This window comes from Cucurbita pepo, chromosome LG01 (genome assembly GCF_002806865.2).
Source record: "Cucurbita pepo subsp. pepo cultivar mu-cu-16 chromosome LG01, ASM280686v2, whole genome shotgun sequence".
NCBI lineage: Eukaryota > Viridiplantae > Streptophyta > Magnoliopsida > Cucurbitales > Cucurbitaceae > Cucurbita > Cucurbita pepo.
The window spans coordinates 9461607-9477305 of record NC_036638.1 but is presented as its reverse complement, the minus strand read 5'-3'; the positions used below and the strand labels follow the sequence as shown (position 1 = coordinate 9477305).

At 36.2% G+C, this 15699-nt stretch overlaps 2 protein-coding genes across 3 annotated transcripts in view; both read left to right on the top strand.

Moving 5' to 3' along the window:
• LOC111802421 (cytochrome P450 71B37-like) overlaps positions 1-14851 on the top strand; it is a 25409-nt gene extending 10558 nt beyond the window's left edge. Inside the window, exons 1-2 of one of the 2 annotated variants that reach the window (XM_023686775.1) lie at positions 12912-13843; positions 14216-14851. In XM_023686775.1, the coding sequence (XP_023542543.1) occupies positions 12914-13843; positions 14216-14821 (1536 nt within the window). In that variant the 5' untranslated portion in view covers positions 12912-12913 and the 3' untranslated portion in view covers positions 14822-14851. Of the gene's footprint in view, positions 1-12911; positions 13844-14215 lie in introns of those variants that run through there. The other variant, XM_023686791.1, reaches the window with a different exon arrangement.
• LOC111802438 (cytochrome P450 71B9-like) lies at positions 459-2104 on the top strand. Its single transcript, XM_023686806.1, has 2 exons — positions 459-1385; positions 1499-2104. Exons 1-2 carry the CDS (start codon positions 459-461, stop codon positions 2102-2104), a joined length of 1533 nt encoding a protein of 510 aa, XP_023542574.1.
• Positions 14852-15699: the final 848 nt, after the last annotated feature.

Here is a 15699-nt window from a genome sequence, read left to right as displayed (position 1 = left end):
TTTTTTTTTTTTTTTTTTTTTTTTTTTTTTTTTTTTTTTTTTTTTTTGGAAATGTTTTAAAGAAGTACTATTACTAATTCCTAAGAGCTCGTTTAGTGTTTTAGTTCCTTGATAATATTATTCGGAGTTGGTTCTAAACCTAAAATCTAAAAAGTTTAACATCACAGGTCTTAAACATAAGACATTAAAAAAAAAAAAAAATGCTTAACGTTGGAATCTTTAGGAATATAGTGGACAGAATATTTGCATTACAATGGACCAATTCTGAAAAGGGCAACAGAAATGCTTCCATAAAATGTGTATACAATTTTGAAGCCATCCCTCTCAATACAAATCCATATGTTATTGTAAAACAACAATTATTACAGTCTCTGTCACCCAAAATAGCTCAATCACCTTACATACAAATATTACTCCTTCCACATTCTACTCTTTATATCTCATAGTATAGATTGGAAATGCTTAACGTTGATACAATGATGTCTAATAATCTTATCATCTGGGTTCCTCTGCTTTTCCTCTGTTCTTCTCTATTGCTTCTTAAAACCATAAGAAAACACTCAAAACCCAACAACAAGCTTCTTCCTCCAACCCCTCCAAAGCTTCCTTTGTTGGGCCATCTGCACCTCATTGGCTCCCTCCCCCATCGCTCTCTCTCTCAGCTTTCAAAAAAATATGGCCCCGTCATGCTCCTCCAATTGGGCTCTGTCCCAACCATCGTAATCTCCTCTGCCGCCGCTGCAAGAGAGTTGTTTAAGTTCCATGATCTTGCTTCTTGCAGCCGCCCTCGCTTAACGGGTAGTGGAAGATTTTCATACAACTTCTTGGACCTAAATCTCTCCCCCTACGGTGAACGTTGGAGGGAACTTCGGAAGATTTGTATGCACGAGCTCTTCACTGCTCGACGGGTTCAATCTTTTTGGGAAATTAGAGAAGAGGAAGTGGGGCGCCTTGTAAAATCCATCTCTCAATCCTCTTCTTCTTCAGCTTCAATCAATCTGAGTGAGAAATCATATTCTCTCACTGCAAATATAACAACAAGAGTTGCTTTTGGGAGCATCTTCAGCGGGGGAAAATTAGATGATGAACACTTTCAACATGTTATCCGGAGAGCAGTTGCAGCAATTGGAAGCTTCTCCATGACCGATTTCATTCCTACTTTCGGTTGGATTATTGATCGGTTGACTGGTGTTCATGGGAGGCTGGAGAAGAGCTTTGGTGAGATGGATGCCTTTTTTCAACATGTAGTCGACGATCGTATCAACTTCAAGAAGAGTTGTAAGAAGGAAGAAAACATTGTTGATGTTTTGTTGAGAATGGAAAGGGAAAGCTCTGAATCTGATGTACTACAAGTTACCCAAGATTGCGTTAAAGCACTTATCATGGTAACCTAAACTCTTTTGAAAAATAGCAAACTGTTAAAGCCCATAATTTCTTATTATCCGTTTGATATAACCATGTTTTATTTTCTTTCTTCTTTGGCTATGTGTGCTTCTAGGATATTTTTCTAGCGGGGGTAGAAACAGGGGCGACCACCATTGTTTGGATCATGACAGAGCTAGTTAGGAATCCAAGGGTGATGAAGAAGCTCCAAGACGAGATTAGAAGTAGCATAAAGAAAGATTTAGTGAAAGAGATGGACTTGGAAAAACTTGAGTATCTAAAAATGGTAGTGAAAGAGGCTTTGAGATTGCATCCACCGGTCCCACTTCTACTTCCAAGGGAAACCATCTCCTCTTTTAAGCTCAATGGTTACGATATCAACCCCAAGACTCATCTTCACATTAATATGTGGGCCATTGGACGAGACCCACAATCTTGGACTAAACCAGAAGAGTTCTTTCCCGAGAGGTTTATAGGAAGCAATATCGATTATAAAGGACAGAACTTCGAGTTAATACCTTTTGGAAGCGGGCGAAGAATTTGCCCTGGGATGAATATGGCGACCCTTACCGTGGAGTTGGCACTGGCTAACCTGCTGCTGTGTTTTGATTGGAAACTGCCGGATGGAATGAAAGAAGAAGAGCTTGATATGGAAGAGGCCGATGGTCTTGCAGCGCCCAAAAAATCACCCCTTAGACTTATTCCCGTCCTTTACTTTTAGCTAATTTTAAGTTTCGAGTTTAGGGTTATCCAATGGAATTAAAGTACTCAAATTGTTGGGATATGGAGCATGATGTTTATCTATAACAAAAAATTTGGTAGAAATATATAGGACACGTATTTCCTACAAATATGGTAGAGATATATATAATAGATATTTAGTAAAGATTTGGTAGATATATATTTAGTAGAATATATTTGTAGATTAAATGCTATATTTACTAAATGCAAATCATATATATATATATATATCCCATTAGTTAGTGCTTTCAGTACTTTCTTCCTTGTCTGCATTCTCGTACATACATGAAGTCATCAATAAAACTTTTGGTCAATATTCCTCCTTGAATTTTCTCTCTCCTGTTATTTGTATTCATCTTGATCGAGTGTGTTCATTGTTGAGCGATCCTAACAACTGGTATCAGAGCGAGGCAAGATTCACCACGATTTGTAAAGATGGAAATTTCAAAGATTGGAATTGAAAATTTTGATGGATCCGATTTCAGTTTCTAGAAGATGCAAATTGAAGATTATTTGTACCAGAAAGATCTTCACGAACCCCTGTTGGGGGTGAAGCCGGATACTATGACCACAGAGCAGTGGAAGCTCAAGGATCGTCAGGCCTTGGGGTTGATTTGATTGACACTGTCCAGAAACGTTGCATTCAACATTATCAAGGAGAAGACAACGTCAGATCTGTTGAAGGCGCTGTCGAATATGTGCTAGAAACCGTCGGTTATGAATAAGATGTATTTGATGCGGAGATTGTGTAATCTGCAAATATCTGAAGGTGGATCTGTTGGTGATCATATAAACCAATTCAATATAATTCTAAGTCAACTGAGTTCGGTGAAAATTAATTTCGAAGATGAAATTAAAGCATTGATTTTGATGTCATCTTTACCCGAGTCGTGGGATACTGTTGTTGCCGCAATCAACATTTCAGGAGGATCTGATAAACTGAAGTTTGATAAAATTCGAGATGTAGTTCTCAGCGAAGGTATTCGCAAACGGGAAATTGGAGATTCATCGGNTATATATATATATATATCCCATTAGTTAGTGCTTTCAGTACTTTCTTCCTTGTCTGCATTCTCGTACATACATGAAGTCATCAATAAAACTTTTGGTCAATATTCCTCCTTGAATTTTCTCTCTCCTGTTATTTGTATTCATCTTGATCGAGTGTGTTCATTGTTGAGCGATCCTAACAACTGGTATCAGAGCGAGGCAAGATTCACCACGATTTGTAAAGATGGAAATTTCAAAGATTGGAATTGAAAATTTTGATGGATCCGATTTCAGTTTCTAGAAGATGCAAATTGAAGATTATTTGTACCAGAAAGATCTTCACGAACCCCTGTTGGGGGTGAAGCCGGATACTATGACCACAGAGCAGTGGAAGCTCAAGGATCGTCAGGCCTTGGGGTTGATTTGATTGACACTGTCCAGAAACGTTGCATTCAACATTATCAAGGAGAAGACAACGTCAGATCTGTTGAAGGCGCTGTCGAATATGTGCTAGAAACCGTCGGTTATGAATAAGATGTATTTGATGCGGAGATTGTGTAATCTGCAAATATCTGAAGGTGGATCTGTTGGTGATCATATAAACCAATTCAATATAATTCTAAGTCAACTGAGTTCGGTGAAAATTAATTTCGAAGATGAAATTAAAGCATTGATTTTGATGTCATCTTTACCCGAGTCGTGGGATACTGTTGTTGCCGCAATCAACATTTCAGGAGGATCTGATAAACTGAAGTTTGATAAAATTCGAGATGTAGTTCTCAGCGAAGGTATTCGCAAACGGGAAATTGGAGATTCATCGGGCAATGCTCTCAGTGTTGATCGAAAGGGAAGAAGTAAATCAAAGGGCCCAAACAATTGACGATCAAAACCAAGAAACCGAGGAAAATCTCCAAACAAACCAAATACAAAGTGTTGGAGTTGTGGAGAAAAATGTCACTTTCGGGCAGATTGTAGATTGTACAAAGAGGAAGCAGAATCACAAATCAAAGGATGACGATGATTCGGTAAATTCAGCATAAGACATTGGGAATGCTATAAGACATTGGGAATGCTCTAATCCTCAGCGTGGATAGTCCGATTGAATCCTGGATATTGGATTCAGGTGCATCTTTTCATTTGTCTCCAAATAAGGAATTGTTTCGAAATTTCAAGTCAGTCTGGAAATTTTGAGAAGGTGTATCTTGCCAACATCAAAGATTTGAAAGTTGAAGGAAGAGGAGATGTCTGCATAAAAACTACGGTAGGAAATCAATGGACATTAAAGGATGTCAGATAAATTTCTAGTCTCAAGAAGAACTTGATCTCTATTGGTCAGTTAGATAGCACATGTTATGCAACAAAGTTTGGGAAGAGTTCGTGGAAGATTGTGAAATGGTGCTATGGTGGTAGCACGTGGCACAAAATCTAGAATCTTATACACCATTGCAAGGTGTATGAACATGGTTGCTGTCACTGAGAGTGCTTCAAATTCAAATCTATGGCATAATAGACTTAGACATATGAGTGTTAAATGAATAAAGATGTTGGCTGCGAAAGGAGTTTTGGAAGGTCTGAAATCTGTTGATATGAGTCCTTGTGAGAACTGCGTTACGAGAAAACAGAAATGAGTTAGCTTCACAAAACTTGTCAAAGAGTTGAGGTTGAGTTGCTGAAAGATTCACCTAGTGATGCTGTAGCGGATACGTAAGAAACTCCTAAGACTATTACTGAGGAACTAGAAGCGGAGCAAGTGATACCTGAGCAGGTGTTGAAAAGATTATCCAGAGTCATTAAAATACCAGATAGGTATGTACCTTCTTTATACTATTGGTTGGTGACTGATGAAGGGAAACGAAAGCCCCTTGATGAGGCCCTACAGTTGGAGGATACAACCAAGTGGGAGCAAGCCATAGATGATGGGATGTCTAGGCTTCATAAATGCGTTGCTCTTTCATCTGCTGAGACTGAGTATGTGGCAATAGTTGAAGCTGGAAATGAGATGATATGAATGACAAATTATCTAGATGAATTAGGCAAGAAGCAGTGCGAGAAGATTCTTCAGGTAGATAGTTAGAGTGTCATGCAGTTGGCGAGGAACTCGGTCTATCATTCAAACACAAAACACAAAAGGAGAGTGTCATGCAGTTGGCGAGGAACTCGGTCTATCATTCAAACACAAAACACAAAAGGTGATACCATTTCACTAGAAGGTTAGTGGAAGATGGTGATGTGTTTGGAGAAGATAGATGGTGCAAGGAATCCAGCAAACATTTTGTGTTGATGTTGGAACATTGAGGTTGTGCAAAGTCTCAAGTGGTACGGTACATATTGAGAATGAAATTCTTAGTTGACTGTATCAGTCAACAAGGGAGAGATTGTTGGGATATGGAATCTGATGTCCTATGTACAGTAAAAGATCTGGTATATATATATAGTAGATATTTCGTAAAGATTTGGTAGAGATATATTTGGTAGTATATATCTCGTAGATTAAATCTGTTAAAGCTATATTTAGTAAACGAAAACTATATATATACCCATTAGTCCGTGTTTTCAAAATGTATTTTCTTCGTTCTCTATATTCTCTACGGTTATACCTATCTCAAGTCATCAATAAAACTTTTAATCAATATTTCTCTAATTTCCTCTTTCCCATTCTTTAGGTTCATTTTGATGGAAGATGTGCTTTGTTGAGCAATCCTAACACAAATAAAATATAAACCTTATCTTGTGGCTAATTACCTCATATTTATCCATATTTCTATCCATCAATTAGATTTTGTGAAGGGATAAAAACGCCATTCATTTTGTGATAGACATATTTCAAAGATTTCATAAGTTCAACTTAGAAAATTTAAACAAATATATCGAGTTGTACGGAAGCTCTATAGAAAAGGCCTCTTGCATTATTTTTCTTGCTTCCTTCCAGGAAGGGAAACCATTAAAATAGGGTTACGTGTTTAAATTATTGAAGCAAAGCAAATTTCAATTTTTTATGGAACATGAGGAGAATTCTATCGACCCTCCAATCAATCTTTTTGAGAGGAAGAGATGTGTTCTCTCGGTATTTTGGAACATTCTCGTACACGTACCAAATATTAAATAATTCTACTTGATACATGTATTATCATTGTATGTCTATCAAGTAAATTTAACTCTAAAACATATCCAATAAACTTAGATTTGGCCATTCCAAAATTTGTCAGGCAGACATATAATGATGAATTAAGTTTATTCATTGACACTCCTAAACTTAATTATCTTTCATCCTTCATGGCGAGTAGACTTCTTGATAAGGAATCGATCTAAAAGAAAGCTCTGATATTAAATGATAAAGAATCACTATAATAGAAGTAAGATTCAGATTACCTTAGTGATCGAATAATATCTCAAGAACACTTGTTTGAGATTTGAATCACACCACAGACAAGATCGATCATGTCAAGCTTGAATTATTCTAAATATGCAATCTAAACTTTGAATATCATGACATGAATTGCAATATCATGTAATAATTTGAATAACATTTTTTTTCCATCTTCTTGGAAGTTTATATTGCATGATTGATATTTTGGTTCATATTGTCGTGATTTTACTTCAAGATAGAAGAGGAAGAATAATATAGCCATTTCTCCAATTCACAGTTGCAGCAACGTGGCCTACAAAGAAAGATCACGTTAGTGATGTCTATGTTTCTTGTAACACCAATCAAAATATTTTATAAATTTGGTCTACAATGACGTTTTCTTCATTGCTTGTAATAGATTGTGAAAAGTGGGGTACTCAATAGAAATGAAGCATGTTGTTAGCGTGCCTTATATTTTTAATCAGAAACCCACCAAGAGGGCCACCAACAATCAAACTGCAATAATTGTGTATAGACAATACGAGTGTCGGAACAAAGTACCAAAATTAAATTTGACCCAGAAAATCCCTTTACCTCAACCTTCATCCCATTCGTTTCCACTTGCTTTTGAACCATTTTTCTTTCTATAATGGAGAGCCTGACCTGATTAGACATCATTTGAACATTCATCAACATTGGTTCTTATTTGGATGTTGAAAATGGAGATATGAATTGGGTAGTAAAAGTGTGTTACCAATTTATTTACTAGATTTGTTTACAAGATGTGTGGTTAGTTTCTATTTATGGTTATTTGTAAAGCTATCCAATCATACAGTATTTAATAATATTATCATTCTAAACTTGAATGGTTTATGTTTCTAGTTTAGTTATTGTTCTATCAAAACCTAACTATTGGTATTTTTGAGTGATCAAATAGAGAGAGTATGAGTGAAGACAAAACTTTAGCGAAGATCCTTCACTTCGATGGTCATTATAATCATTGGAGTGAGCTGACTGAGGAAGGAAAATGGCCCCGTCACTATAATCCTTCACTTCACTTCGATGGAAAATTTTCTCAGAGCNTGTGTATAGACAATACGAGTGTCGGAACAAAGTACCAAAATTAAATTTGACCCAGAAAATCCCTTTACCTCAACCTTCATCCCATTCGTTTCCACTTGCTTTTGAACCATTTTTCTTTCTATAATGGAGAGCCTGACCTGATTAGACATCATTTGAACATTCATCAACATTGGTTCTTATTTGGATGTTGAAAATGGAGATATGAATTGGGTAGTAAAAGTGTGTTACCAATTTATTTACTAGATTTGTTTACAAGATGTGTGGTTAGTTTCTATTTATGGTTATTTGTAAAGCTATCCAATCATACAGTATTTAATAATATTATCATTCTAAACTTGAATGGTTTATGTTTCTAGTTTAGTTATTGTTCTATCAAAACCTAACTATTGGTATTTTTGAGTGATCAAATAGAGAGAGTATGAGTGAAGACAAAACTTTAGCGAAGATCCTTCACTTCGATGGTCATTATAATCATTGGAGTGAGCTGACTGAGGAAGGAAAATGGCCCCGTCACTATAATCCTTCACTTCACTTCGATGGAAAATTTTCTCAGAGCAAAGAGTCTATGGAGTGTGGGGGAGATTGGTTTCTCAGAACCAGAGGAAGGAACAATGCTGGCTGAGGCACAAAAGGGCCACCTTGATGATGCTAAACTAAAAAATCACCAAGTAAAGCATTACCACTTTTAGGAAATTGATTGTACTGTCTCTGAACAAATCTTGGATCGTCACACAGCCATGATTGTTTGGGACTCAATGAAGCGAAAGTTTGGTGGAAACCAAAAAGTGAAGAAATCTCTTCTTAATGCATTAAGGTCCTAGAGATCAAGAAGGATGAAAGTATCACAGATTATTTTGCAAGAGTGATGATAATGTCAAACCAGATGAGAAGCAATTGAGAAGATATGCCCGACAAGAAAATTGTAGAAAAAATTCTGCATACCCTGACTAAAAAATTTACTTATGTTGTAGTATCCATTGAGGAATCCAAAGATATTGATAACATGTCCATTGATGAATTATAAAGTTCATTAGTGGTGCATGATCAAAAATTTCGAAGATCCAACATTAATGGAGAGGAGCAAGTTCTAAAAGTCGAAGGACGAACAAAAATAAGTAACAGAGGAAGAGGAACTTATAGGGGCAGAGGACGCATAAGAGGAAGATCAACTTTCAACAAAGCAACTGTTGAATATTATAGGTGTCATGACTTAGGTCATTTTCAATATGAATGTCCAAAGATAAATAAGGAATTGAATTATGTAGACCTGGAAGAAGAGGATGAAATGTTGTTAATGGCTCATATGGAAAGACATGAAGAAAAAGGAGTGATGCTTAGATTATGGTTGCTCAAACCATATGTGTGCAAGTGAATGTATGTTTTAAAGCTTAGACGAGACATTTTCCCACATTGTCAAACTTGGAAATAATACAAGTATAAAAGTTATAGGAAAGGGTGGAGTGAAATTAACTTTGCATGGTATTCGTTGCACTATTAGTAACGTGTATTGGGTACCTGAACTCAAACATAATCTCTTGAGAATTGGACAACTTCAAGAAAAAGGAGTAGCAATGCTGTTTAAAGATGGTGCACTTAGCATTTATCATCCACAGGAAAAATAATAAAGTCAATTATGAGCGCAAATCGGCTGTTTATTTTGCATATTGAACCATCTACCACAACAAATGAAGGAAGATGCCTCCAAGTTTCAAATATGGATTAGTCAACACTTTGGCACCATCGTTATGGTTATCTTGGCTACAAAGGCCTGTGCACCTTGAAACACAAAAACATGGTGAAAGGCCTGCCGCAAATTGTAGCTTCAAACACCACTTGTGAGGCATGTATGAAAGGCAAGTAACATCAGACTCCATTTCCAAAAATGGGTAAATAGAGAGCAACGGAAAAATTGGGTCTTGTCCATGCAGATCTCTGTGGTCCAATTTCACCCGCTTCAAGTGGCCAGAAAAAGTACTTGTTGTGTTTTATAGATGATTTTTTAAGGAAGACATGGAGTTATTTTCTTGTAGAAAAAGCAGAAACATTTTATCGTTTCAAATGTTTCAAAACAAGGGTGGAAAAGGAAATTGGAATGCCTATAAAATATTTAAGGAAAAATAGAGGAAGAGAATTGAACGATTTTTGCAAACAGCATGGAGTGAAGAGACAATTAATCACAGCCTATACCCCACAGCAAAATGGAGTGGCCGAACGCAAAAATCGCACTGTGATGAACTTGGTAAGAGCTATGCTGACCGAGAAGAAAGTGCCAAAAAATTTCTAGCTTGAAGCAGTCAGGTGGACGATTCACATTTTGAATCGATCACCCACTCTTGCAGTAAAAGACATGACACCAAGATTATTTCATAATTTTTGGATTTGTGGGACATGTCCATATTCCAGATGCCAAGAGAAGGAAACTTAAAGATAAAAGTGTAATATGTGTTTTATTTGGAGTCAGCGGCGAATCCAAAAGCTATAGAATGTTTGATCCAACTACAAATAAAATTATAGTAAGTGGTAATGTAGCTTTCGAGGAAGATCGTGAATGAGATTGAAAATTGTTTGAAGGTGAAACAAAATTGAACTGGGGGAAAATATTGAAATTGATAAAAACACAGCCGAAGGAGGAGAAATCACAAAGGAAACGACTGAACCGGTTGCTGAAACAATTAAACCAGTTGCTAAAAACGAAGAAGGGGAAATCACGGAAGAAACGACTCAATCGGTTGCTGAAACAATTGAACCAGTTGCTGAAAACAATTTTCTAGTAACTGTTGCACCATATTTGACAATAAGGGAGGGGAGAAATCGACATCCACCTGTATGGTTAGTAGATTATAATTCCGCTAAAGGTTTATCTGAAGAGGATGAAGAAAATATGACATTTTTTATGATTTCAGATTCTGTGAATTTTGAGAAAGCTGTCAAAAGCTCAAGAGGAAGATTGTTCTATATGGATGAAGAAATCAAATCCATTGAAAAAAAAATCAAACATGGAATTTGGTGGTTCTATCGGTGGAAGCAAAGAAAATAGGAGTGAAATAGATTTATAAAACCAAGCTAAATGAGTCTGGAGAAGTTGATTAATACAGAGCAAGATTGGTTGTAAAAGGCTACACACAAGAGCATGGAATTGATTATATGGAAGTGTACGCACCTGTGGTAAGAATGGATACAGTGAGAATGATCATTGCTTTTGCCGCCCAAAAAAGTTGGAAACTCTATCAGTTAGATGTCAAATAAGCTTTTTTATATGGCGAGTTAAAAGAAGATATTTTTGTTGAACAACCAAAAGGCTATGAGAAAAAGGGAAGTGAAGAGATGGTGTACAAACTTTAAAAGGCTCTCTACCGATTAAAACAAGCACCTAGAACCTGGTTTAGTCGAATAGAATCATACTTCATCAAGGAAGGATTCAAAGGCAGTTCTAGTGAGCAGACACTCTTCGTCAAGAGGAAATGAGGTAAAATTATAATTGTAAGCATTTATGTTGATGATCTTTTATTTACTGGAGACGATGAAAAATTATTGGAGAAGTTTAAACGTTCTATGAAGAAAGAGTTTGATATGACTGACTTAGGTCATATGAGATTTTTTCTTCAAATAGAGGTAATACAAAGATTAGATGGTATTTTTATATGTCAAAGAAAGTATGGTGCTGAAGTTTTAAATCGATTTGGCATAGAGAATTACAATTCTGTTTGTAATCTCATTGTTCCAGAACAGAAAATTGGTAAATATGAGAATGGTGGAAAAGTAGGTGTAACTTTGTATAAACAAATAGTGGGAAGTCTGATGTATCTCACAGCTACTTGTCCCGATTTTATGTTTGTTGTAAGTTTGATTAGTCGTTTTATGACATGTCCAACACAACAACAATTTGCAACAGCTAAAAGGGTTTTAAAGTACTTGAAATGTACGATAGATTATGGTGTATTTTATAGAAAGGGAGGAGTTAGTGATTTAATTGGATTTACTGATAATAACTATCCCGGAGACATGGAAGATAGCAAGAGTACTTTAGGCTACGTGTTTATGATGAGTGGACGAGCAATAATTTGGTCTTCTCGTAAGCAGCCTATAGTCACCTTATCAACCATAGAAGCTGACTTTGTTGCTATTAGTGTCTGTGCATGTCAAGCTCTTTGGATGAGAAGAATACTCAAAGAGATTAATCACTCTAAAACAGAAGGGACAAAACTAATGTGTGATAATACTTCAACTATTAAGCTATCTAAAAATTCAGTTCTACATAGACATAAACGTTCCAATATTCAATAATATCATCAATTCAAACTTCAATTGTTTATGTTTCTGACTTAGTTATTTTAGTTTAGTGGGCCTAGCGGCCTAGCTGAGAAGTTATAAAGAAATATAAGCAAATATATTAAAAAGTAGAATTTTGGTGTTCCTGTGAAAGAAAGTGAATGTAACAGACAAGAATAACCTAAGGAAAACCGGTACAACAGCACCATGTCACGCAACCTCCTACAAATAGAATGGTAGCTTCAATCTAATGAATAACAATGAAAATACCTGACTTTGGCGATGATCACGAGCCTCGAGATAGGGTGGATGGTAGAAGGAATTTGGGCACAGTCATCAGTGGGGAAATTGCTAGACAAGTGTAATGGAGTAAAACTATGCGCCTCCATGCGCGAACTATTGAACACAACTCTATGTGGGAAACACTCGCACACTTTATTAAGACCAGTCGAGAAGAGATTTACAAAACACTTGGTAAAAACTACTACTTTGTATTTCTTGGGATGATAAAAATTGTAGTCATGCATATAAGACCTTACAACCTAAATTGGAATGTAAAACACCTTATTCGAGCCATTTAAAGCATTAGATGAAAACATTGAGTTACAGTCAATATTTTTCGATAGCTTGGTGAGGAATGTTTTAATTTGATGAAATCGATACACGTGCTCGTAAAAAACACCTCGAAATGGTTTTACTCCCAAACTATTTTTGGGTCAGTTTTGTAGGGATACATTGGCTACTTTTTTTTTTTTTTTTTTTTTTTTTTTTTTCAAACAAGTGTCATTAGAATTCCCACTTCTATAACCATCGTCATTAAAATTCCAATCCTTTCAATAAAATTCCCACTTCTAGTTTCTTCCTCTCAAAAAGATAGTGGCTGTCAAAACTCTTGGAATCTCTAGGAATGGACAGAATATTTGCATTACAATGGACCAATTCTAAAAAGGACAACATAATGTGTATACCAATTTTGAAGCCATCCCTCTCAATTCAAATCCATATGATATTGTAAATGAAAAATTATTGCTGTCTCTGTCACCCAAAATACCTCAATCACCCTACCCACACTCTTTATATCTCGCAAAATAGAGCTTGGAAATGCTTAGAGTTGATAAAATGATGCCTACTAATGATTTTTTCATCTGGGTTCCTCTGCTTTTCCTCTGTTCTTCTCTGTTGCTTCTTAAATCCATAAGAAAACAGGCAAAACCCAACAACAAGCTTCTTCCTCCCACCCCTCCAAAGCTTCCTTTGTTGGGCCATCTGCACCTCATTGGCTCCCTACCTCATCGCTCTCTCTCTCAGCTTTCAAAAAAATATGGCCCCGTCATGCTCCTCCAATTGGGCTCTGTCCCAACCATCGTAATCTCCTCTGCCGCTGCTGCAAGAGAGTTGTTTAAATTTCATGACCTTGCATCTTGCAGCCGCCCTCTCTTAACGGGTAGTGGAAGATTTTCCTACAACTTCGTGGACCTAAATCTATCACCGTACGGCGAACGTTGGAGGGAACTTCGGAAGATTTGTATGCTTCAGCTCTTCAATCCTCGGCGGGTGGAATCTTTTCAGGAAATTAGAGAAGAGGAAGTGGGGCGACTTGTGAACTCCATCTCTCAATCCTCTTCTTCTTCATCTCCAATTGATGTGAGTGAGAAATCCTATTCTCTCACTGCAAATATAATAACAAGAGTTGCTTTCGGAAGCATCTTCAGCGGAGGAAAATTAGATGATGAACACTTTCAACATGTTATGCATAGTGCATTAGCAGCAATTGGAAGCTTCTCGATGACCGATTTCATTCCTACTTTGGGTTGGATTATTGATCGGTTGAAGGGTGTTCATGGGAGGCTGGAGAAGAGCTTTGGTGAAATGGATGCCTTTTTTGAACATGTAGTCGAGGATCGTATCAACTTCAAGAAGAGTTGTAAGAAGGAAGAAAACATTGTTGATGTTTTGCTGAGAATGGAAAGGGAAAGCTCTGAATCTGATGCATTAAAAGTCACCAAAGATTGCGTTAAAGCACTCATCATGGTAACCTAAAATTAGAGATTGTTCATTGGGTATTTTGTTTATACAAGGCTAAGGGCACCGATTATCTCCTTCTCATTCCTGCCCACTTTATATATCATTCGATTTATTAAAATATTTTGTCTTTTTAATAGATGTTAATTTTTAAAATCGAGACATTTAATCTCAACCAAAATAAATAAAGAATTTCGTCCAGACAAAAATTGAAATATGAAGTAGGAACGGGGACAAAGAAAGTTTCATCCTATGGACATCTCTACCTAAACTTTTTTTTGAAAATACCCCTGACCCATAAACCAACAATGATATAACCATGGAGTCACTTCTTTACCATTATGTTTTATTTTCTTCTTCTGTGAATGTATGGTTTTCTAGGATATTTTTCTAGCTGGAGTAGAAACTGGAGCAAGCACCATTGTTTGGGCCATGGCAGAGTTGGTTAGGAACCCAAACGTGATGAAGAAGCTCCAAGACGAGATTAGAAGTTGCATAAAAGAAGATTCAGTGAAAGAGATAGACTTGGAAAAGTTTGAGTATCTAAAAATTGTAGTGAAAGAGGTTTTAAGATTGCATCCACCAGCTTCACTTCTACTTCCAAGAGAAACCATCTCCCCTTTCAAGCTCAACGGTTACGATATCGACTCCAAGGCTCATCTTCACATCAATGTGTGGGCCATTGGACGAGACCCACAATCTTGGACTGACCCAGAAGAGTTCTTTCCAGAGAGGTTTATAGGAAGCAATATCGATTACAAAGGACAGAACTTCGAGTTAATACCGTTTGGAAGCGGCCGAAGAATATGTCCTGGGATGAATATGGGTACCCTTATGGTGAAGTTGGCACTTGCTAACCTCTTGTTGTGCTTTGATTGGAAACTCCCAGATGGAATGAAGGAAGAAGATGTGGATATGGAAGAGGAAGCTGGTCTTGGAGCGGCCAAGAAATCACCCCTTAAGCTTATTCCGATCCCTAGCTTTTAGCTAATTTTAAGTTTGGAGCTTATGGTTATTCAATGGAATTAAAGTACTCAAATAAAATAAAACATTATATCTACTGATTTTCTCATACACATATTTCAAAGATTAAATATGTGGTTCTTATTATAGGTATTTTGAAATATGCTCGTACCAAATATTAAATAGTTCTATTTGATACATGTATTATCATTATATGTATATCAAATAAATTTAACTCTAAAACATTTCCAATAAACTTAGATTTGGCCTTTCCAAAATTTGTCACGGGGAGAGACATATAATGATGAATTAAGTTTATTCATTGACACTCCCTAAACTTAATTATCTTTCATCTTTCAAGTCGAGTAGACTTCTTGATAAGGAATTGATCTAAAAGAAAGTTGTGATATTAAATAATAAAGAATCACTACCAGGGAAGTAAGATTCGAATTATCTTGTTGATGGAATATCTCAAGACAATAACACTTATTTGAGATTCAAATCATTCCACAAGAAGATCGGTTATGTTAAGCTTGAATTATTCTAAATATGCAATCTAAACTATATAGAATTACAAAGAAACTTAGCACTTTGGTTAAAATTCGATTGAATTTGCATCTTGAGACCGTTCTTTAATTGTGTCATCAATAAGCCAATTTTCTTTTTTCGCAATAAAAACATGCATAACTAATTTACCATTGGTAATTTTTTGTTCCATTTAATTTGATTGGAACAAGTGAGTATCCTAGCTTAATTTGATCGGAGTGATAATATAATAAGATTGTGTTAAATCAACAATCGAAATTTTGAAGCTGGATTTGACTGATTACGCTGTAGAAGAAATTTTGATATTTAAGAATACTAAGATGGATACTCTCAAGGTTAAAATGAGAAGGTTAAAA